Source organism: Festucalex cinctus, chromosome 1, assembly GCF_051991245.1.
Source record: "Festucalex cinctus isolate MCC-2025b chromosome 1, RoL_Fcin_1.0, whole genome shotgun sequence".
Taxonomy (NCBI): Eukaryota; Metazoa; Chordata; class Actinopteri; order Syngnathiformes; family Syngnathidae; genus Festucalex; species Festucalex cinctus.
In genome coordinates, this window is record NC_135411.1 from 3,918,391 (window position 1) to 3,943,055 (window position 24,665).

At 32.7% G+C, this 24,665-nt stretch overlaps 2 protein-coding genes across 5 annotated transcripts in view; both read left to right on the top strand.

Moving 5' to 3' along the window:
- The window catches only part of LOC144013453 (solute carrier organic anion transporter family member 5A1-like), a 34,098-nt gene extending 22,000 nt beyond the window's left edge, over window positions 1–12,098 (top strand). For all 3 annotated transcript variants that reach the window (XM_077512370.1, XM_077512360.1, XM_077512379.1), the window contains 6 exons: window positions 255–419; window positions 498–696; window positions 2,513–2,672; window positions 7,793–8,037; window positions 9,014–9,078; window positions 11,470–12,098. In XM_077512370.1, the coding sequence (XP_077368496.1) occupies window positions 255–419; window positions 498–696; window positions 2,513–2,672; window positions 7,793–8,037; window positions 9,014–9,078; window positions 11,470–11,960 (1,325 nt within the window). In that variant the 3' untranslated portion in view covers window positions 11,961–12,098. The remainder of the gene's footprint in view (window positions 1–254; window positions 420–497; window positions 697–2,512; window positions 2,673–7,792; window positions 8,038–9,013; window positions 9,079–11,469) is intronic.
- A 3,219-nt stretch (window positions 12,099–15,317) lies between these two features.
- Window positions 15,318–24,275, top strand: stard3nl (STARD3 N-terminal like). Of its 2 annotated transcripts, XM_077512401.1 has the most exons (9): window positions 15,318–15,366; window positions 15,427–15,480; window positions 17,571–17,847; window positions 18,110–18,187; window positions 18,278–18,355; window positions 20,161–20,214; window positions 20,299–20,416; window positions 20,513–20,617; window positions 22,953–24,275. In XM_077512401.1, the coding sequence occupies exons 3-9, from the start codon at window positions 17,650–17,652 to the stop codon at window positions 22,991–22,993; spliced, it is 672 nt and encodes a 223-aa protein (XP_077368527.1). In that variant the 5' UTR covers window positions 15,318–15,366; window positions 15,427–15,480; window positions 17,571–17,649; the 3' UTR covers window positions 22,994–24,275. The 2 variants fall into 2 exon arrangements, with proteins under 2 accessions (XP_077368527.1, XP_077368516.1); XM_077512390.1 differs by having other exon boundaries at window positions 15,334–15,480.
- The last annotated feature ends 390 nt before the right edge of the window (window positions 24,276–24,665 follow it).

The window sequence follows — 24,665 nt, forward strand, 5'->3', positions numbered from 1 at the left end:
TATTAAGAGAAAAACAAGCTTTTTGTGAAAAGAACAATTTTTTTGCACAACAGTGACTTTGGCACTAATATTTTTTTAGTGACAAGGTAGCGCTGCACAAGACATTGTGCTGCCCATTGAGAAAAAAAAAAAAACGGAAATGACCGTTTTTGGCGGCATTCATTAGTATTTCAGAATACGTTATTAAACGTTTTTGGCAGTCAAAGAGTTAACCATCCTTGACTTGAGTTGGAATTTTTTGTTTTGTTCTGCAGACCTTCCCAAGGCAGCCGTGAGGATCCTGAGCAACGTGACCTTCCTGTTCGTCAGCTTGTCGTACACGGCGGAGAGCGCCATCGTCACCGCCTTCATCACGTTCATCCCCAAGTTCATCGAGTCGCAGTTCGGCATCCCGGCGTCCAGCGCCAGCATCTACACGGGTGCCAAGCTTTCGTTCCCCGTCAGCCGCTTCTCTCCCGTCGGCGCCATTCCGACCGCGTGTCGCCTTTCCCGTCCAGGCGTGATCATCGTGCCGAGCGCCGGCGTGGGCATCGTGCTGGGCGGCTACATCATCAAGAAGCTGAAGCTGGGCGCCCGCGAGTCGGCCAAGCTGGCCATGATCTGCAGCGGCGTCTCGCTGCTCTGCTTCTCCACCCTCTTCATCGTGGGCTGCGAGAGCATCAACCTGGGCGGCATCAACATTCCGTACACCACCGGGTAGGTCCACAAAAAACAAAAAAATGATATATATATTAGGGGTGTTTAAAAAAAAATCGATTCGGCGATATATCGCGATACTACATCGCCTGATTCTCGAATTGATTCAATAAAAAAAATCGATTTTTTATTTTATTTTATTTTTTTTTTAAAGAGCTCAGAATTGTTCATTCGGTAGTCTTATCGATTCAACGTCTTATCATCATTGCCTTTTTTTTGTGTGTGTGTGTGGATCGATTTTTAAACTTCCGTTTTTAATGGAAAAATATTCAACAAAACGTCTGACTTCGGGTTCGGATTCACACCTTGAGCATGGAAGAATGTTATATGAACGCAACATTAAGCCTTAATATTTTATTTTAATGCTGTTCAAACATGAAACAGATTACAACCTCTATAAGACTGAAATTTCAGATCAATAAATCATACATTTTCATATAAATCTTACACTCTACAAGCGTAATGATTAGTATTTTTTAAATTTGAATGAAAAAAAATCGCAACAATCGACTTATAAATTCGTATCGGGATTAATCGGTATCGAATCGAATCGTGACCTGTGAATCGTGATACGAATCGAATCGTCAGGTACTAGGCAATTCACACCCCTAATATATATATATATATATATATATGGAAATAAAAGCGACTTGTACTCTGGAGCGGCTTATGTAATTTTGTAATTTTAACGGGGTGACTTAGTCTGAAAAATACAATAGTCATGTGTGTGGTTGACTGGTTACATATAGTTGCTGCTTGCTTAATCAGTGCGTTATCTATTTTGTTTGTCAGTTTTTGGTCATTTGGTGTTGGTCCGCAGCCTCTCGATTTGTCCCCCTAATGTTGTTGTTTAAAAAAAAAATAATAATAATAAAAAATAATAATAATAATAATTGAGAATAGTTTTATAATCAGGGACTTTCAGGGCTACCTGTTTTAACTCATTTACTCCCAATAACGTATAAATACGTTTTTTTATGTTCTAAGTGTACCAAAGACGTATTTATACGTCTTTTTGCCTTTTTTTTATGCTAGAGCATACAGAAGGCTTTGATGCAGCCTCTCAACTGCAAAGAACGCTTGCAGAAATGGTAGTTATTACACAAACGGCCAGCAGGTGGCAGCAGAGCAAAGGAGGGCCTAGAAAAAAGCTCAATTACTATTTTAAATAGATTTGTGAAAAGTGATGAAACTTAGCTATATTCTAATGCTAATTGCTGCAAAACGGAAACAGATAGAAACATACTTTTTTTTTCCTGATGAAAGAAGAGACTTTCATCTTTCTTTTGATGCTTTTATAGCAATAGAAGACAATATTCTGTGGGCCTTGCAAAATCAGTCAAAATCCAGTAAAACAGCCGGGAGCGAACGGGATTGCGAAATGTGAAAATGGCGGCGAGTGAATGAGTTAAACACGACACAAAAAGGAGAGAAGACGCTCAGTTCAAAGGTCACGAGGAGAGGAACTGACAATTCACTCCTGCCCTCTGTGAAGATTCCTTCCTCTCTATTTCGTGGGTTTTCCACGTCCCGTGTTACGTGGGTATTCCAAGCCTAAAAATGAGGATGAATTAAATCATAAATAGTATATTTATTATTGAATAAATAGTTGGAACACAGTCTACTTGTTTGTCTATGTGTTGTGCATGTGAGCACACGTGTGGTCTTATTATTTGCAATTATTCCTACAGGGACCTCTTGTAAGTGTGACGGTTAAAATGGGAAAAGAGTGCCAGACGAGCTCTGGTGCTGATTTGAGAAGCACGGCAACGTTTTAACGTCGCTCATGTCCTGGTGGTCGCGACGTGTTTTTCAGGCCGACGCTGACGATGACGCAGCGGAACCTGACGGGCGGCTGCAACGTCAACTGCGGCTGCCGGATCCACGAGTACGCGCCCGTCTGCGGATCCGACGGCATCACCTACTTCAACCCCTGCCTGGCCGGCTGCAGCAGCGTCGCCAACGACAGCAGCGGCGTAAGACGACGACGTCGTCACCCGTCTTCATGTTTTGATTTCTTTTTTCAATTGCACTTTTACTCTCGCGGAAGTGCACATTTGAAGACATGTCTGATTGTGTAGGGATAGACGGGCTATCGGTGCCGATATTCAGCATTTTGACAAATATCGGCGACGGCCGATAAATCTGCCATCTCACTGAGCCGTGAAATGCTTGCGAACGTACCAAATTTGGGCTTTTCGTCAGGATTTGTAAGATGCTCACAGACACGTTTTTACTTGCCTCAAAGACATTTCGAACATATTCACATCATTTCTCAACTGTCTTCAAAAGAACTTTGGAAACCTTTTAAATATGAATCATGACGAAAACCCCAAATGAGCTCCGTTGGCAATTTCGCGTGCGTTTGTCGCTCAGCGAGATACAGGCAACTTTTCATTTGTTATTTCAATTTGCTACTTCATAAAAAGATGACCCTGACACTGGGAACCCCTTCACTTTTTGTTTTTAAATATTAAAAAAAAATAACATGAAAGTTAAATTCATAAAATGTTAAAATTTTTGAAAACTTTATTTACGGTACAAAGCTTTAGAGAACTATTGCTTAGTTTTTAATGTAGCTGAACACATGCGGATGTATGGAAGCGTGTTGCATTCAACCAGAAAAATAATTACTCGGAAAAAAATTTACTAAAAAAAAAACCCCAAAGCTATTTAAAAAACATTATTTAAATACATTATTTTAAAAAAATACTCTGAAAACTGAAGTTGCTCTGTTTTTTTGGAATAATTATTTTCTGTTTTTCTAATAATTTTTTCCCTGTTTTTCGGAATTGTTTTTTTAATGACAGAAAAAAATAGGCAGTACAACAGAAAAAAATATTTAAAAAAAAAATTAAAAAAAATTACACAGAAAAAAATGTACTAAAAAAAACAAAGCTATTTAAAAGAAAACTGAAGTTGCTCTGTTTTTTTGGAATAATTCTTTTCTGTTTTTCTAATAATTTATTCCCTGTTTTTCTGAATAGTTTTTTTAATGACAGAAAAAAATAGGCAGTACAACAGAAAAAATATTTTAAAAAAAAATGAAAAAAAATTACACAGAAAAAAAATGTACTAAAAAAACTATTTAAAAACGTTTAAAAAAAAATCTGAAAACTGAAGTTGCTCTGTTTTTTGGAATAATTCTTTTCTGTTTTTCTAATAATTTTTTCCCTGTTTTTTCAGAATATTTTTTTTTATGACAGAAAAAAATAGGCAGTACAACAGAAAAAAATATTAAAAAAAAAATGAAAAAAAATTACACAGAAAAAAAATGTACTAAAAAAACAAAGCTATTTAAAAAACATTAAAAAAAAAATCTGCAAACTGAAGTTGCTCTGTTTTTTGGAATAATTCTTTTCTGTTTTTCTAATAATTTTTTCCCTGTTTTTCTGAATATTTTTTTTAATGACAGAAAGAAATAGGCAGTACAACAGAAAAAAATATTTAAAAAAAATGAAAAAAAATTACACAGAAAAAAATGTACTAAAAAAACAAAGCTATTTAAAAACATTTTAAAAAAAAATCTGAAAACTGAAGTTGCTCTGTTTTTTTGGAATAATTCTTTTCTGTTTTTCTAATAATTTTTTCCCTGTTTTTCTGAATAGTTTTTTTAATGACAGAAAAAAATAGTCAGTACAACAGAAAAAAATATAAAAAAAAAAAAATGAAAAAAAAATTACACAGAAAAAAAATGTACTAAAAAAACAAAGCTATTTAAAAACATTGTTAAAAAAAATACTCTGAAAACTGAAGTTGCTCTGTTTTTTTGGAATAATTCTTTTCTGTTTTTCAAATAATTTTTTCCCTGTTTTTCGGAATAGTTTTTTTAATGACAGAAAAAAATAGTCAGTACAACAGAAAAAAATATTTAAAAAAATGAAAAAACAATTACACAGAAAAAAAATGTACTAAAAAAACAAAGCTATTTAAAAACATTATTAAAAAAAAAATACTCTGAAAACTGAAGTTGCTCTGTTTTTTTGGAATAATTCTTTTCTGTTTTTCTAATAATTTTTTCCCTGTTTTTCGGAATAGTTTTTTTAATGACAGAAAAAAATAGGCAGTACAACAGAAAAAAATATTTAAAAAAAAAATGAAAAAAAAATTACACAGAAAAAAAAATGTACTAAAAAAACAAAGCTATTTAAAAACATTTTTAAAAAAAATCTGAAAACTGAAGTTGCTCTGTTTTTTTGGAATAATTCTTTTCTGTTTTTCGGAATAGTTTTTTTAATGACAGAAAAAAATAGGCAGTACAACAGAAAAAAATATTTAAAAGAAAAATGAAAAAAATTACACAGAAAAAAATGTACTAAAAAAACAAAGCTATTTAAAAACATAAAAAAAAAAAAATCTGAAAACTGAAGTTGCTCTGTTTTTTTGGAATAATTCTTTTCTGTTTTTCTAATAATTTTTTCCCTGTTTTTCTGAATAGTTTTTTTAATGACAGAAAAAAATAGTCAGTACAACAGAAAAAAATATTTAAAAAAATGAAAAAACAATTACACAGAAAAAAAATGTACTAAAAAAACAAAGCTATTTAAAAACATTAAAAAAAAAAAAATCTGAAAACTGAAGTTGCTCTGTTTTTTTGGAATAATTCTTTTCTGTTTTTCTAATAATTTTTTCCCTGTTTTTCTGAATAGTTTTTTTAATGACAGAAAAAAATAGTCAGTACAACAGAAAAAAATATTTAAAAAAATGAAAAAACAATTACACAGAAAAAAAATGTACTAAAAAAACAAAGCTATTTAAAAACATTATTAAAAAAAAATACTCTGAAAACTGAAGTTGCTCTGTTTTTTTGGAATAATTATTTTCTGTTTTTCTAATAATTTTTTCCCTGTTTTTCTGAATAGTTTTTTTAATGACAGAAAAAAATAGTCAGTACAACAGAAAAAAATATTTAAAAAAATGAAAAAACAATTACACAGAAAAAAAATGTACTAAAAAAACAAAGCTATTTAAAAACATTAAAAAAAAAAAATCTGAAAACTGAAGTTGCTCTGTTTTTTTGGAATAATTCTTTTCTGTTTTTCTAATAATTTTTTCCCTGTTTTTCTGAATAGTTTTTTTAATGACAGAAAAAAATAGTCAGTACAACAGAAAAAAATATTTAAAAAAATGAAAAAACAATTACACAGAAAAAAAATGTACTAAAAAAACAAAGCTATTTAAAAACATTATTAAAAAAAAATACTCTGAAAACTGAAGTTGCTCTGTTTTTTTGGAATAATTCTTTTCTCTTTTTCTAATAATTTTTTCCCTGTTTTTCGGAATAGTTTTTTTAATGACAGAAAAAAATAGGCAGTACAACAGAAAAAAATATTTAAAAAAAAAATGAAAAAAAAATTACACAGAAAAAAAAATGTCCTAAAAAAACAAAGCTATTTAAAAACATTTTAAAAAAAAATCTGAAAACTGAAGTTGCTCTGTTTTTTTGGAATAATTCTTTTCTGTTTTTCTAATAATTTTTTCCCTGTTTTTCTGAATAGTTTTTTTAATGACAGAAAAAAATAGTCAGTACAACAGAAAAAAATATTTAAAAAAAAATGAAAAAAAATTACACAGAAAAAAATGTACTAAAAAAAAACAAAGCTATTTAAAAACATTGTTAAAAAAAATACTCTGAAAACTGAAGTTGCTCTGTTTTTTTGGAATAATTCTTTTCTGTTTTTCTAATATTTTTTTCCCTGTTTTTCTGAATAGTTTTTTTAATGACAGAAAAAAATAGTCAGTACAACAGAAAAAAATATTTAAAAAAAAAATGAAAAAAAATTACACAGAAAAAAATGTACTAAAAAAAACAAAGCTATTTAAAAACATTGTTAAAAAAAATACTCTGAAAACTGAAGTTGCTCTGTTTTTTTGGAATAATTCTTTTCTGTTTTTCTAATAATTTTTCCCCTGTTTTTCGGAATAGTTTTTTTAATGACAGAAAAAAAATAGTCAGTACAACAGAAAAAATATAAAAAAAAAAAAAATGAAAAAAAAAATTACACAGAAAAAAAATGTACTAAAAAACAAAGCTATTTAAAAACATTAAAAAAAAAAAATCTGAAAACTGAAGTTGCTCTGTTTTTTTGGAATAATTATTTTCTGTTTTTCTAATAATTTTTTCCCTGTTTTTCTGAATAGTTTTTTTAATGACAGAAAAAAATAGTCAGTACAACAGAAAAAATATAAAAAAAAAAAAAATGAAAAAAAATTACACAGAAAAAAAATGTACTAAAAAAACAAAGCTATTTAAAAACATTAAAAAAAATCTGAAAACTGAAGTTGCTCTGTTTTTTTGGAATATTTTTTTTCTGTTTTTCTAATATTTTTTTCCCTGTTTTTTCAGAATAGTTTTTTTAATGACAGAAACAAATAGTCAGTACAACAGAAAAAAATATTTTTTTTTTAAATGAAAAAAAAATTACACAGAAAAAAAAATGTACTAAAAAAACAAAGCTATTTAAAAACATTAAAAAAAAAAATCTGAAAACTGAAGTTGCTCTGTTTTTTTGGAATAATTATTTTCTGTTTTTCTAATAATTTTTTCCCTGTTTTTCTGAATAGTTTTTTTAATGACAGAAAAAAATTGTCAGTACAACAGAAAAAAATATTAAAAAAAAAAAAGAAAAAAAATTACACAGAAATTTTTTTTACTAAAAAAACAAAGCTATTTAAAAACATTAAAAAAAATCTGAAAACTGAAGTTGCTCTGTTTTTTTGGAATAATTCTTTTCTGTTTTTCTAAGAATTTTTCCCTGTTTTTCTAAATAGTTTTTTTAATGACAGAAAAAAATAGTCGGTACAACAGAAAAAATATTTTAAAAAATAAAAACACTTAAAAAAACACAGCTCCCCCCAAAAAATTAGTCAAAAAAATTGCTTTTTTTTTTCTTCAAGTGAATGCAATACGCTTCCGTACTGATGAACCTGGAAGCATTTTATTATTATTAGCATTTTGATGCGAATATTTTCTCTTTCACTGCAAATGAATATCGGCTTGAATTATTAAGACTTTTCAGCGACGAACGATATGATGAAGAAAAAATGGAATCTCACGATAACGGCGGCGGCCTTGTTGCGTTTGTCGCCGTTGCAGATCCGCAACTACTCGGAGTGCGCGTGCGTGCAGAGCCGGCAGGTGATCACGCCGTCGTCGGGGGGGCCGGGCGGCAACCAGCTGCAGCTGGTCATCGTCAAGACGTACCTGAACGAGAACGGATACGCCGTGTCGGGGAAGTGCGACCGCACCTGCGGCACGCTCATCCCCTTCCTCATCTTCCTCTTCATCGTCACGCTCATCACCGCCTGCGCGCAGCCGTCTGCCATCATCGTCACGCTCCGGTAACGCGGGGGAAAAAAAGCCACTTTTCATTGGGGAGAAAAAAAAAGAAAAGAAAATTAGACATATGTTCTGCTTTTAATAAGAAAAAAATACAAAACATTTAAAAAAAATAGGGCTTGTTTTCACCAAAATTGTGGTTTTCGCCCCATGAAAACATACAACTACTCAAAGAAAAATATTTGGAATCAATAAATGAATAAATAAAAAATAAAACTGATGTGCATATGATTATTTGTATTTTGTTTTTTTAAATTTATTTTTATATTTTTAAAAAAATATGCAATTTTTTTTTTATTTTTTAAATTTTTTATTACAGATATAATATTTTGTAATTATTATTAATTATAATTTAAAGTTTTTCTGATCAAAAATACAACTTAAGTTGAATTAAAAAAAAATATAGATTTTTTTAATTTATTTTAAGACTGTTTTTATTTGTTAAATTCAACTTGACTCATAAAATTGTCTTCTTTCTTTTTTTTTATGATATACTTTTTGATTAAAAGCAAATTATGGTTGCCTTTTTTTGTTATAAAAACGCAACTTTTTTTTATACAACATATAGGATATCACTTAAAATAATCTTTTCTCACAAAAATATAATATCATAGAAAAAAAGACTTTAATTGAAAAAACACTATTGCAGAAGTATTTTGTTAAAAAGTGTGACACTTATTTGAAACTGTATTTGAACATGCACATAATTAAAGTACATATGCTACTATATGACTACGTAAACAAAAAGTTTTTTGTCATAAAATAAGTATTTTTTTAATGCTTAATTTTTAAAATTATATATATATATATATATATATATATATATATATATATATATATATATATATATTATTGACTCGTCGAGAAATAAATATTCCTATTGAATGTTTTGAAATAATTGTCTTGTATTATCAGGTGTGCTCTTGCAGGCAGATGTGCTACTAGCTACTAGCGTGCTAACGGCTGATGTTTTTGCAGGTCAGTGGCCGAGCAGGAGCGACCGTTTGCGCTGGGGATGCAGTTTGTTCTGCTCAGGACGCTCGGTGAGTACAAACAAAAACAAATACGTCTCGGAAGGATTCCGAGTATTTTGTACCCAGCAATACGGAAGCGTATTGCATTCACTTGAAAAAAACAAAACAAAAAACTCCTGTTTTTCAAACTATTTTTTTTATAACTTTGTTTTTTTGGAGTAATTTTTTTCCTGGAAAAAAAAAAGAAAATAAATTACTCAAAAAAACAAAGTTATTTAAAAACATTATATATAAAAAAAAATAATATTACTCCGAAAACAGAAGTTGCTGTTTTTTTGGAATATTTTTTTTTCCTGTTTTTTTCCAATAATGTTTTCCCCCTGTTTTTATGGGTAATTATTCCTCCTGTTTTTCTGAATAATTTTGTTTTATTTGTATTATTGTTTTATTTGTTTTTTCCCTGTTTCCGGAATATTTTTTATGAGAGAAAAAAAATATTCAGTACAACAACAAAAAAAACAGAAACAAAAACATTTATTTAAAAAACATTATTGAAAAACATTATTAAAAAAAATACTCAGTACAATAGAAAAAATATAAAAAAAGAAAAAAAATACTAAAAAAAATTACTCGAAAAAAAAACAGTCATTTAAAAAACATTATTTAAAAAAAATACTCAGTACAACAGAAAAAATATAAAAAAAAAGAAAAAAAATACTCAAAAAAAATTACTCGAAAAAAAAACAGTCATTTAAAAAACATTATTTAAAAACATTATTTAAAAAAAAATACTCAGTACAACAGAAAGAAATAGTCAAAAATAATAATTACTCAGAAAAAAAATTACTGAAAAAAAAGTTATTTAAAAAACATTATTGAAAAACATTATTTAAAAAAATACTCAGTACAACAGAAAAAATATAAAAAAAAGAAAAAAATACTCAAAAAAATTACTCGAAAAAAAACAGTCATTTAAAAAACATTATTTAAAAACATTATTTAAAAAAAATACTCAGTACAACAGAAAAAAATAGTCAAAAAAAATAATTACTCAGAAAAAAAATTACTGAAAAAAAAGTTATTTAAAAAACATTATTTAAAAACATTATTTTAAAAAATAATTACTCTGCAAACAGAAGTTGCTCTGTTTTTTTGGGAAAAAAAAATTCTATTTTTTTTCCAATAATGTTTTTCCCCCTGTTTTTATGGGTAATTATTCCTCCTGTTTTTCTGAATAATTTTGTTTTATTTGTATTATTGTTTTATTTGTTTTTTCCCTGTTTCCGGAATATTTTTTATGAGAGAAAAAAAATATTCAGTACAACAAAAAAAAAAAAACAGAAAAAATTACTCAGAAAAAAAAATCCTAAGAAAAAACATTTATTTAAAAAACATTATTGAAAAACATTATTTAAAAAAAATACTCAGTACAACAGAAAAAATATTAAAAAAAGAAAAAAAATACTCAAAAAAAAATTACTCGAAAAAAAAACAGTCATTTAAAAAACATTATTTAAAAACATTATTTAAAAACAAATACTCAGTACAACAGAAAAAAATAGTCAAAAAAAATAATTACTCAGAAAAAAAATTACTGAAAAAAAAGTTATTTAAAAAACATTATTTAAAAACATTATTTAAAAAAATAATTACTCTGCAAACAGAAGTTGCTCTGTTTTTTTGGAATTTTTTTTTTCCTATTTTTTTTTCCAATAATGTTTTTCCCCCTGTTTTTATGGGTTATTTTTCCTCCTGTTTTTCTGAATAATTTTGTTTTATTTGTATTATTGTTTTATTTGTTTTTTCCCTGTTTCCGGAATATTTTTTATGAGAGAAAAAAAATATTCAGTACAAAAAAAAAAAAAACAGAAACAAAAACATTTATTTAAAAAACATTATTGAAAAACATTATTTAAAAAAATACTCAGTACAACAGAAAAAATATAAAAAAAAGAAAAAAAATACTCAAAAAAAAATTACTCGAAAAAAAAACAGTCATTTAAAAAACATTATTTAAAAACATTATTTAAAAAAAATACTCAGTACAACAGAAAAAAATAGCAAAAAAATAATTACTCAGAAAAAAAATTACTGAAAAAAAAGTTATTTAAAAAAATAATTACTCTGCAAACAGAAGTTGCTCTGTTTTTTTGGAATTTTTTTTTTTCTATTTTTTTTTTCCAATAATATTTCCCCCCCTGTTTTTATGGGTAATTTTTCCTCCTGTTTTTCTGAATAATTTGTTATGACAGAAAAAAAAAAACAAAGCTCCCCAAAAAAATAGATGTCTTTTTTTCTCCAAGTGAATGCAATACACTTCCATACACCAATAATGAGTTTCTTATCGGAAAAATCACAGTTTCTAATGTAAACCGGATCGAATCCCTTCTGGCGCATGCGCCACCAGGGGGCAGCATAGAGTAAGATCTCTCTTGCGTCTGCTTTTGCGCTCCGCCCCAGCGTACATCCCGACGCCCATCTACTTCGGCGCCGTCATCGACACCACGTGCATGCTGTGGCAGCAGGACTGCGGCGTGCACGGCTCGTGCTGGGAGTACGACGTCACCTCGCTGCGCTTCGTCTACTTCGGCCTGGCGGCCAGCCTCAAGTTCCTGGGCTTCCTCTTCATCTTCCTCACCTGGTACTCCATCAAGTACAAGGAGGAGCGCGTGGAGCGCTGGCTCAAGCGCCACCTGTCGCCCGCCGACGCGCCGGGCGGCCTGGTGTGCCACCCGGGGGGCCGCAAGGGCCACGCCCGCACCCGCTCCTGCCCCGTCAACATCCCGCGCGGCGAGCACGCCGGCGCGCCGCCCGCGCCCGCCTGCGCCGCCGCCCTCAACCGCGGGGTCAGCACGCAGAGTTGCCCCGGCGACCAGCCCAAAGCGGCCACGCCCCCGCCGCTTCCCGCCGCGCCGGCGCGCTCCCTGGAGCAGGTGGCGCTGCGCGTCTGACGGACGCACGCCGACCCCGCCCCCGCCACAAGCTACCGAACTGGTCTCGGCCCGCCTTCACCGTCACGACACGAATCTGCACGTGTGACACGTCAGGACGCGACGGGACGCAACTGAGCAACACCGCCAATTTTTGCCTCACTTAGTATCAAAAGTCACCGCGACAGTTTGCCGTACCCACTTTGGTTGACCAAAACTGGCAAAATTTAAAAAAAAAAATATGTAAAGAAATAAATGTGAAAATAAAAATATATTTGAAAAAATTAAATGCAAAGCATAAATATAAATGGAAATAAAAACAACAAAATATATATCCATAAATTAATTAAAGTACAAAATAAATACATAAAGAAATTAATTATCAAAAACTGAATACAAAGAATAAATAAATATAAATGAATAAAAAGAAAATATGTCCATAAATCAATAATTAAATAAAAGTAAAACTAAATACGTAAAGAAAAAAAAAAGAATAAAAGTCCAAATAAAAATGGATATATATATAAAAAAACAAATAAAATTCAAAAATTAAGTTACAAAAATAAATATAAATGGAAATAAAAATAACAAAATAATATATAATCATCAATAAATAACTAGATAAAAGTAAAAATAAATACAAAAATAAAAATGAGATTCAAAATTAAAAATAAAGAAATAAATGAATAAAAGTGAAAATAAAAACGAATATATAAAAATTAAATACAAAACATAAATGGAAATAAAAATAACAAAATAATGTATATCCATAAATAAATAAAAGTAAAAATAAAAAAAAAATTAAAATGAGATTCAAAATAAATGCATAAAGAAACAAATGAATAAAAGTGAAAATAAAAATGGATATATAAAAAAATAAAATTCAAAAATTCATTACATGGAATAAACATAAATGGAAATAAAAACAACCAAATAATATATAGCAATAATTAAATTAAAGCAAAAATAAATACCTAAAGAAGTAAATGAATAAAAGTGCAAATAAAAACAAAATTCAAAAATTAAATACAAAGAATAAATATAAATGGAAATAAATACAACAAAATAAAATATATCCATAAAAAAAAGTAAAAATAAAATACATGAGATTCAAAAAATAAAAATAAATAGAAATAAATACAAAAATAAATATATAAATAGAATTAAATGTCAATCAATAAATAAAAACGCTCGGCTTTCGCACGTATTTATTTCATGCTGTTTATATTCAAATGAAGGGGGCGGTCCTAAGCGTGTCTTGGGTTGGACTCCGCCGTTGCGAACAGCCTTCTTCAATGGTGGAGCGAGCGAGCGAGCGGCTCGGTGAACAAGGAAGGTCTCGCCGGCCGGCTTGTCCACTGTCGTCACGACTTGTTGCCTAGCAACTCAAGTCGCACGTTGGTGCATGAAATAAATAAATGTGAGAGCAAAGCATTTTTATTTATTGCTTGATATTTAATTCTATTCTTGTATTGATTTATTTTTATTTTTTTTTAATCTCATTTTTTATTTTTGTATTTATTTTTACTTTATATATAGTTTATTTCATTTATATATTTTTTGTGTTTAGTTTTTAATTCTATTTTTATATCCATTTTTATTTTCACTTTTATTCACTTATTTCTTTAATTGATTGCTTTATAATTTTGGCAGTTTTGGTCCTCCATACACTGGATCCAATTGGCTTGAATTTCTACAGTCAAATAGTTGCGAGGGCGATCAAACGGTGGTGTACCACTTTTTGGCACCCTGCCTCAGTGCGATTTGCATTTCATTTGCCAAAAGTACAAAAAAAGAAAAAGAAAAAAAAAAGAGGGTGTTGGTACAAGTGTAGATTTAGCACTTTTTTTTGGCAACCTTACTGGCTGTTATGCTACCTAAAAGAAGAAGCTACACAGTTTAGTGCACTTTAGTACCCTTGAAAAATGTTGCTGATTGGAAGCGTACCACTTTTTGGCAACCTTTCCACAAGCAAAAGGCACTAAAAGTTGTGGTGAAGGCTACCAAAGTCACTTTTTAGCACCCGACTGTTGTTAGCGTACGAAAATAATAAAGTAGGTAATAACAGGTCCAAATAGTCCCCTTTTTTTAATGCAAATAAATACACATACATTAAGAGAAACTATTCCCACGTATTATTATCTCATCGCAGAGTAATCTGAAATTTCTTGACAAAAAAAAATGAATGCAAAAAAAATGTGCATCGGTTGGCAGCGCGCCCTCCAGTGGGCAAAATGAGCAACAACAGTTAATTTTTAAGTGTCGTTTGCGTTGCGTCCTCGCGGGCCAGATTGGACACCACCTGACGGGCCGGACCTAGCCCGCGGGCCGTATGTTTGACACCTTGGTTAAATAGTTTGGTTCACTTTGGTCCGCTTCACAACAATGGACGTTTTTGGCGCCCATTTGACGGCGTTAGGGTAACTCCCGCAAATGCGTTCATGTCACCTTTTAGATCCCGAGAATACAAATGTGAATGTTTTTTGTTTTTTTTGTTTTTTTTTAATCACTTCCTGATATTTGATCAACTTCGAGCACACAAAACACGCACACACTTTGTCTGCCTCCATCACAGGGTCACATGACTGTCGGGCGCAAGGCATTGCGGAAGAAGCTAACGCTATTAGCGTCTGACTTTTTTTTTTGTGTTTGTTTTTTAAATAAGTGATTTTTTTTAGCGTGTTATCCAGCCAATCCGATCGATGCATTTGATTGGCTTCCAAAAGCAATGTGAACAACACGACCAGCAACCTGTGGCTTCACGTGACCACAACGCCTCTGCTGGTGACTTGTGGAACTGCACGTGACTACCAAAAAAAAAAGGATTTCATCATGAACTCATCTCGCCAGAAATGAGCATATACTTGAGTCATGTGATCATCATGTGACCACAGGGTTGGATTTAAAAAAAGAAAAAAAAAAGTGTTTTTGTTTGTTTTATGAGGTCACATCACTGGAACGCTTTGACGTCTTTCTGTCAAAAATGTGAACAAAAGAAAAAAATAGTAATAAAAACAAAAACAAAAAAAAATCTTACCATGTTTTTTGTCAGTTCTTTTTGGTGTCAGTAGAGGGCGCACGCAAGCTGCATTCTTGGTATTAACAAGTAACAACGAATTATAAGATTTCAATTCCTTTTCCCAATGAGCAATATTTGTTTTTGTTCTAAAGAAACGACATTTGTGTATATAGAGTTTACCTAGTAAAATAATATCATTTATGCAAAAGTCTAAATTATTTGAAAAAAAACAAAAAAACTTCAACATACTCTCATAAAAAGAAAAGATGATCTAAATCCAAATCTTCAATTTACGTCAATGAGGCACAAAACGTCTTCTGGAAAGCCACCGCTGTAAACGCCGCTTCCCAGAATGCACCGCGTCGGCTACTTCCGGTTCCTGCCACCCAAGCCGGAAGCGAAAGTCAGGTGAAAATGAAACGAACGCTCTCCTCGTTTCCTGCAACCTGCTGAAGATTCTTTTTTTAGGACAAACACGCAAAAGCGCAACAAACGAGACCGACTGAAAGCGCGTTTTGAAAGGTAAGTCGCGAATGAACGAGTATTTATTTTGTTTAATTTTGCTTTTTTTTTTTTTGCGATGTCAGAGCGACGATGACGACGTGTTTGACGTGCTGACTTGTTTCTTGTTTGGTTTCGGCCCAAATGAGCTTCTGCTTGTTAGTCTTGCTCACGTGACGTGAACATGATGAAGAGGAGAGGAAACAGGATATTACTGTTTGCTCTTGTCAAGTATCTAAAAAAAAAAAAAACAACGTATTTTTCTCCTTTAGCCCCTCTTCTTCTAAAGATGATCCACATCCTTGATCTGTCTTAGTTCCGCATTGTGTCACAACAAATGGCCGCTGCTGCTGATGAGGATAATGATGATGTCACCATAGAGATCCATCACAGCATTGTTTTGCACTGCCCAAGATGGCTCCCAAAAAAAAAAAACTTGAGCAGCTAGCTTACTCAAGTGTTCGATTGACATGTTGCGACATCACCAAGCCAAACTTTGGACATTCTTTTGTCGATATATGTCATGTCTAAGATTATTAAGATTCTCTGCTTTGAATGACAAGTACATATCAAAAATTTTCATCAAGTATAACAAAGTTGTTGTCATGCGTGTCAGTAATGAAACCGTTCTTGTTTACAACTGCTGTAAATCATTTACCTTTGATATCTTTTGATCTTGTGTTATTTTACAAGTCTTGTGACTTACTGGACTAACCTGGGACCTCGCGGATTGCATTTCCTGCCGTGTCATGTGGAAATAATGTGTGCTTATAAGACCAAAAAAAACAAAACAAAAATCTTTTTGAGGAAAAGAAAGTCTTTGAATCCTTGAAATATCAACTTCATAATGTCACTTGAAAAGACAATGACAAAATCAAAACAATAAAGTGAAATGTGAATAGAAGAAACTAAAATAATAGCAACTGAAAAAACAAAAACAAACAAAACTGACTGTTCTGGTGCGTTTTGGCCTCTTGAGGGCAGTGTGGTGCCGTGCATCCATTGGAGTACACAAGTTGCCATTGAATTCTATTAAAATAGCTCGTTTTTAACACACTGGGAAGAATTTGTGCCTTTGCATAGTGTTATCTCATCTGTGGGAATGTGTTCCCACAATGTTTTTGCGTGGATATTCATTATTTGACGGAAAAATACTCCCAAAGTTGATTCAACTTCCTGTTGGCATTTGCTAACTTCCTGTTAGCGCTAGTCTAGCGAAGTTTTAGAAACGAAGCATGTTTTGTATTTAAATATAAAGTGGATGTAATTCTTAGCGTTGTTTGTTTAGTTTTGCACTTAACTCCAACTGCGGTGTCATGAAACAGCTTAAAGGACAACAGAATATCCAGAATAACATACGCTACACACTTGCTAGTTGCTAATGCTACACAAGCAAAATGGCGCATTCAGGACACTTTCACAGCGTCGGAAATTTCTGTGTTCTTTCTTGGATAAAGGTTTTAAGGGGAAAACAATCGTCCATTTGGCCCAATTGGCCGATTGTTTGGGCCGATGTTTGAGGGCCAATAATCGGCCGATTATAATCAGTGGCCGATTAATCGGTCGGGCCCTAATTATTTGCATTTGGAGGCCCTTAGCCCTTAGTATGGGGGAAAGAAAAACCTGGTGGCTAGCCAGGCATGTGAAGAACTTGGGGAAACCTCTGTGCATGTGCCATAAAAAGTTTTTTTTTATTTTTTATTTTTTTTTTTTATTTTGGCATGCACCAAGAAGATAGATCATCCAATTTATTTTTCTTTTTTTTTTATTAATATATTTTTTTTTAAATATGAATTTTTGCAATCTTGGCGCATGCAAAAAAAAAACCCACCAAAAACTTTACGGCGCATGCGCAGATGGAGGAATCGCGGCTCGACTCGTTTCCCCTATGACCTGCCTGTGATGTCATCGTAGTTTGCATGTTCTGTATTCGACTCTTTCGATTAGTACTCACAAGAAAAAAAATTCACACACATTTTTGACTCGCGAACACACAAAACGTTACTATTGTGGATACGAATCGTTTATCATGGATACGAAACTTTGTCACAGAGGTAGCTAGCTTTTAGCATGCGCGCGCTAACGACGCTAACTCCGCCTTGCGTGTGCAGATGCGGTCATGTGATGGGGCGCTAATCCGGCGCGCGTGTTGAAGCGCGGTTGACTCCCGACAGCGCCGCCGCCGTCGCCATGGATACCCGATGCAGCAGCAGCGCCGACTCCCGCGCCGCGGCGGGCTACGGGACGCGGAGCTCCACCCCCCTCCAGGCCCGCGCCGACTCGTACGAGGAGGCCAAGAAGTGCATCTCGGACGTCAGGCGGACCTTTTGCCTCTTCGTCACCTTTGACCTCTTGTTCGTCACCTTGCTGTGGATCATCGAGCTCAACGTAAGTCAGATTCGCTTCAACCCCTGAAAAAAAATGGGGAAACCAAAATGGCCGACTTCCTGTCCAAAATTCCATCATGGGTGCTTTTTTTTGTTTGATTTGACGTAAGACACATTTTGTGTAGATTGGAGAAAACTGGTATTGTGGTAGTTTTTTTTTTGTTTGTTTGTTTGTTTGTAACTTTCCAGGGTGCGCAAGTGAGTTTAAAATGGCTGCTTCAAAACCAAAATGGCGTCCGTTTGTGTGTGTGTGTGTGTGTCAGGTAAACGGCGGTCTTCCCAAGCAGCTGAACCAGGAAGTGCTCCACTACAACTATCACGGCTCTTTCTTCGACATCTTTGTAAGGAAAACGCACACTTGCGCTTTTTCGGGCTTTGACTAATTTGTCTTCCTGTTTGGCACTTCCTGCCTTGGCTCCGCCCCCCCTCAGCTTCTGGCCGTGTTCCGGTTCGCCGTTCTCATCTTGGCCTACGCCGTCTGCAGGTTGCGACACTGGTGGGCGGTGGCTGTGAGTACGCACGCACACGCACGCAAATGTGTACTCGCACTTGCAACGATAACGACAATATCGTGATATCACGATATTAAAACTGACACGATATCGTCGTAGTCATGTCACAATATTAAAAGCAGCACTTTTCTTTTTTTAAATTTTTTTGTCAGGTTGATTTCCATTTGTGCAGTTCTAGCACCCTCTGGTGGCTAGTTTTTGTAGTGCAGTTTAATTTTCATAAAGCATGTTTTGGCCCTTCTTTGTTTCAAATCCACGCTAATCGTCAGATGAAGGGGGACGTAATGTGTTTGGGAATCGAGTCAATATGTGGAGGAACTCGATATGTGTGTGCAATAGCAAGTAAATATCTCAATATTTACCGCTGTTAAAGATTGTAGGTTGTTTATGTGCATTGATGTTATGGACAAAGGCATAATATTGTTTTTTTTTTTTTTTTTTTTTTTTTTTTTTTAGTCTGAACTTTTCTTTTTTTTTTTTTTACAATATTTTGTTACATTAATAATAATAATAATAATAATAATAAATACAAAAATCTTTTTTTTTTAATATCATAATCTTTTTTTTAATATCGCCATCCTCACAACAATTTTGTGATAATTATCGTATCGTGAGGTTCATATCGTGATATCATATCATGATATCGTATCGTGATATTTGGATATCGTTACATCCCTAACGCAAAAAAATAATAATAATTAAACAAATTCAAATTACATTTTTAATTAATTCTTATTATTCTTTTTCTTCTAAAAAAAAATAAAAATTCTAAAATTCTTCTCTTTTATATTCTTATTAAAATTAATTAATTTTTATTATGTTTAATTTTTACATTTTTCTAACCCAAAAGACGAAGTCTCATGAAAACATGCGCACACACAACAAGCACTATTAATGCAAACAAACATGCGCGCGTGCGTGTAACGATATATCAATATGTCGCGATTAATCCTGATACTTAGTCTCTCGATAGATTATCGACACGCCTACGCAAATATCGCGATATTTGTAGTTAACTCATTTGCTCCCAATAACGTATAAATACGTTTTTTTAATGTTCTAAGTGTCCCAAAGACGTATTTATATGTTTTTTTTTTTTTTTTTTTTTTTTGTTTTTTTTATGCTAGAGCATACAGAAGGCTTTGATGCAGCCTCTCAACTGCAAAGAACGGTTGCAGAAATGGTAGTTATTACACAAACGGCCAGCAGGTGGCAGCAGAGCAAAGGAGATCAACTAGGGCCATCTAGAAAAAATGCTAAATTACTTACAATTTTGAATAGATTTGTGACAAGTGATGAAACTTAGCTCTCTTCTAATGCTAATTGCTGCAAAAGGGAAACAGATAGAAACATACTTTTTTTTCCTGATGAAAGAAGAGACTTTAATCTTTCTTTTGATAGGTTACAACATGCTTTATAGCAATAGAACACAATATTCGGTGGGCCTTGCAAAATCAGTCAAAAATCCAGTCAAACAGCGAACGGGATTGCGAAATGTGAAAATGGCGGCGAGTGAATGAGTTAATATACAAGCCAATATAACGGCTCCATTGTTGATGACTTATTGCGCAATGACTTGGGGGGGCCACTAGGGGGAGCACCTCATAAGAGTGGCTGGGAAATTTTCAATTTTAAAACTTGGAAAAGATATTTTACGTGCTAACCTTTTGAGTGCCTCAGTTTTTTCTCTTTTTTTTTTTTTTTTTTTTTTTAAACGCTATTTTATGTTTGGACTTTTTGAAGGTCGCCAGGCCGAGTAGTGAGCATGTTGCCCCCGTTTGTGTTGTTGTTGTGTTCATCAGACGACCACTGCCGTCAGCTGCGCCTTCCTCATCGTCAAAGTGATTCTGTCAAAGGTCAGGCCTCGCCATTAGGAAAGTAGTACACGGTCTGCCCGACTTGCTGTTTGAGCGGGCGGGGGGGGGTGCGTTTTTTTGCAGCTGCTGTCGCAGGGCGCGTTCGGGTACCTGCTGCCCATCGTCTCCTTCGTGCTGGCCTGGATGGAGACCTGGCTGCTGGACTTCAAGGTTCTGCCTCAAGAGGCCGAAGACCTCAACCGTGAGCGGGCCGTCGTCTTCGTCCTCTTCATCTTCATCGTTTTTCCCCCTTTCTGACGTTGATGATGTCTCCGCGTGGGCCCCGCCCCCGTGACAGGGTCCCGCTCCCTGCCGGATGCCGCAGAGCGAGCTCGTCTCCTCGGACCCGGACCCGGACCGTTGTCGGACGGACAGTTCTACTCGCCCCCTGAGTCGGTGGCAGGTGAGCGCCCCCTAGTGCTCCTTTGCGGAACGACACGCTCACGACGCCAGTTTGACAGTATACTTTTGGAACGTTCGTTTGCTCGTTTTTATTTTGTAGTTTGAATTATTTTCAGAGTGGTTCTGTTAGTTTTTATTAGTTTTAGTTCATTAATTCAAATATATTAAATATTCTTTTTTAACTCATTCACTGCCAATGACGACTATAGACGTCAAAATCCAAGCAAACAGCCAGTTTTAATTTTGAAAAAAAAAGAAAATTTAAAATTAAAATTTTAATTAAAAAAAAATAATTTAGTTTTAGTTATAGTCTTCTGACTAAATTTAATTAAAGCCTTAGTCATAACTCAGTCACCTGATTGTATTTTAGTTTTAATCCAATTTTAGGCAACAAAAATAAAGAGCAATTTTAGTCGACTAAAATTGGCTTTTGGAGGCCGAGACCCAGTTTGTGGTCTCAGTAAGACCAAGACCGATCGCAAGAACGTCAACGGCCGTGTTGTAGGGTAACAGGAATCCGTTCTACGCACGATGGTAGCACTTAGCAATGAAATTGTTGTCATCGTCGTTATTCATAACGACAATGATTAATAACTATGAATGAAAACAATGAATAACTAAAACTTCAATTCAAATTTCTTGTCAAAATTTGCACTGGCTGTTTGCATGGATTTTTGACGTCTATAGTCGTCATTGGCAGTGAATGAGTTAAATGTGTACTACGTGTGCAGTACCTGGTTGTTTTAGTTAACTGAAACTAACAAAAAAAAAACAAAAAAACAACTAAAATTCAAAAATCAATTTCATTAATTAAATAAAATAAAAACGGAAATGTGTTTTTTTTGTTTTGTTTTGTTTTTTAAAAGGAAAACTAACTGAAACTACATTTTTTGTTTACAAAACTAACTAAAGCTAACGATAATTATAGCAAAAATGTCCTTCATTTTCGTGTTTGATGATGAATTGAATGCATGAGCCTTTGGAGATGATTTTAGATGCGATTTTAATATTTTATTTTAATATTAACCGAAAAAAAGGACGTTTGAAAGTGTGTCAAACAGAAGTGACGTCATCGGGCAGCTGCCAGATGACGTCACTTCCATGGTGTTATTGCGCATAAGTAATACACATTAAAAAAAAAAAAAAAAAACTTATACTGAAACTAAATAAAATATTTATTAAATAGCTAAAACTAACTGATTATAGCAAAAATGACGTCGTTGCCATGTTTTTTTTTTAAATATATATATATAAGTAATACACATTTAAAAAAAAACTAAAGCTAATGCTGAAACTAAATAAAACCAATTATTTATTAAATAACTAAAAAATATAATTATAGCAAAAATGACGTTGCTCCCATGGTGTTTTTTAAATATTGCGCACAAGTAATGCACATAAAAAAAAAACTAAAACTAATACTGAAACGAAATAAAACCAACCATTTATTAAATAACTAAAACATATAATTATAGCAAAAATTACGTTACTCCCATGATGTTTTTTAAATATTGCACACAAGTAATACACATTTAAAAAAAAAAAAAAAAAAAAAAAACTAATACTGAAACAAAATATAACGAAGCATTTATTACATAACTAAAACTAAGTCATTACAGCAAAAATGATGTCGCTCCCATGGTGTTTTTTTTTTAAATATCGGACACAAGTAAAAAACATGAAAAAACAAAAAACAAAACATACACTGAAACTTAAAAAAAAAAACTAGGCTAAAAGGAAGCATTTATTTTTTCTTTATTTATTATTTATTTTACTAAACCTAATAAAAACTAACAGAACCACCCTGAAAACTAATTAAAACTAACTAAATAAAAAAATTAAAAAAAACTTAAAACGAACTAAAATGAAAGATGTAGTTTATTAATGTATTTAATAAACACCATGATAATGGGGGGAAAAAATGAAAAAAGTAACTCATTTCTTAGCTAGCGTTGCATTTCGGCTGATGTCAAATGAAAAAGCAGTCTATATCATAATATATCTACTTAAAATAACATTTAAAATGATCCCCAAAGGCTCATAAATTTAATTAATTACCAACGACTAAAACAAAAGACATTTTTGCGATAATTATAGTTATAAACGGAAAATGTAGTTTCAGTTTGTTTTCATTTTTTTTCATTTTATTTCATTTATTTTATTTCTTTGTATTTTATTTCGCTAACAAAATTATTTTTGAATTTTAGCTCATTCCCTGCCATTGACGGCTAAAGACGTCAAATTTCCATTTTTATTGGACTGGCAGTAAATTAGCTTTTTTTTTTGTGAACTAAAATAACCTTTGTTGACATCTTTTTTGCCGTTTTCTTCGGCAGACACCGACGACGACATGGATGACAAACGGGGACTCTTGTAAGGCCTCGCCGAGCACTGATGCATGCTGGGAAAAAGAAAAAAATGTGATTCCGCTGCTTTTTTGTTGTTGTTGTTTTTGGTTGTCGGGACATCCAAACAGGAAGTTCTGCCTTTGAAGGGAAACTTTGCCTTATGCACGCACACACACACAGACAAAATGCTCGTCATTTGCTAGTTGATGAGCTTTCATACGGAAACTGCCCATGAGGAGTTTCATTTTTGACTGGCAAATGAATTGAAATTTCAAATTTATATTTGCAAACCTACTTGTAGGCTAAATGCTAAAAACTTGCTTTAAAAAAAAAAACTTGTGCGTCAAAAAAAAACATGCTAAATTGTTAGCATTTAGCCTACAAATACATTGAAATATACTTGTAAATATTTTTCATATTTGCAAATATGTTTAACATATTTTCCAGTCCAAAATGTTGCCTCCACATTGGCAGTTGCACACGTCCGCCATACTTTTTGGACAAGAAGGGGTTGATGAAAACGTACTCAATGGCGACACTCTTAAACAGGAAGCAAATGTGCCGCCTTTCAAAATAAAAGCCTGTCTTCCGTCAAACTGTGAATGAGAAACAAAAACCAAAAAAAAAGTGCAGCGAAAACGCGCAAAAATGAGCGACGAGCGTTTTTGTTGACAAAAAATGTGAAAGACGGATAAAAAGGTAGTTCGCCAGTCATGGGACATTGTGATTTTCGAGGGAAATGTGAAATGAAGCTTTTACGGGAAGCGTGCAACTGCCAGTGTGGAGTGAAAGTTTCTGACTGGCAAATAATACGTTTATGCATATATAACATAAAAGGTCGTTTCAAACAGACTTCGATGCTAAATGCTAAACGTAGCATTTCCCATAATGCACATGCGGAAGTCACATGCATTGCAGACAATAATACATTCTAAAAATGATGAATAAACAATGTTTACTTCATATACAAATGTGTTGGTACAATGTAGGACAAATACTAAAAAAAAAAAAAAAAAAAAAAAAAAGGCATTATGGGGGGAGAAAAAAAAAAGCCAAAATTTCCACATTTAGCCAATGAGACATACATAAAAAAAATATTTTTATACATATTTGCAAGTACATTCAAACGCGTTTGCCAGTCAAAAATGTTGATTCCACATTGGCACTTCAAAAAATAAATAAATAAATAAAAGTGTTGCATACTGTATCTATTTCTCAGTTTATTATGCAAAAAATCACAATCTTTATCAGTGGCTTCATGTAAATAAATGTCATCAATTATTAATAAAAACTCGGGCTGTCACGAGCAAATCTTTTTAGAATTGATTGTTCTGTTTACTGCATCACCTTCTCAAGTTTGCTGATTTTTTCCCCATATATCCCTAATATATCATATTATTATTATTAAATCCACACGTATTTCATTCCAAAGTAAATTTATTTTAACACGTTTTATCACTGTAGCGTTACACACACAAAAAATTGACATCAGCAAGGATGACATGAAAATATTTCCATCATTCTAGCTCAATAATTGTAAATATTCATTTAAAAAGATTCTGAATTGTCTAAAAGTGCAATGTAAGAAAATACTTTTCAATTCATGACAAAAATAATTTCAAGAAAACCAAGATTTAAAAAAAAGGGCCTTATAAAATTCTATTTTCTCAAGAATTTGGGGCAAAGATTTTTATTTTTTTT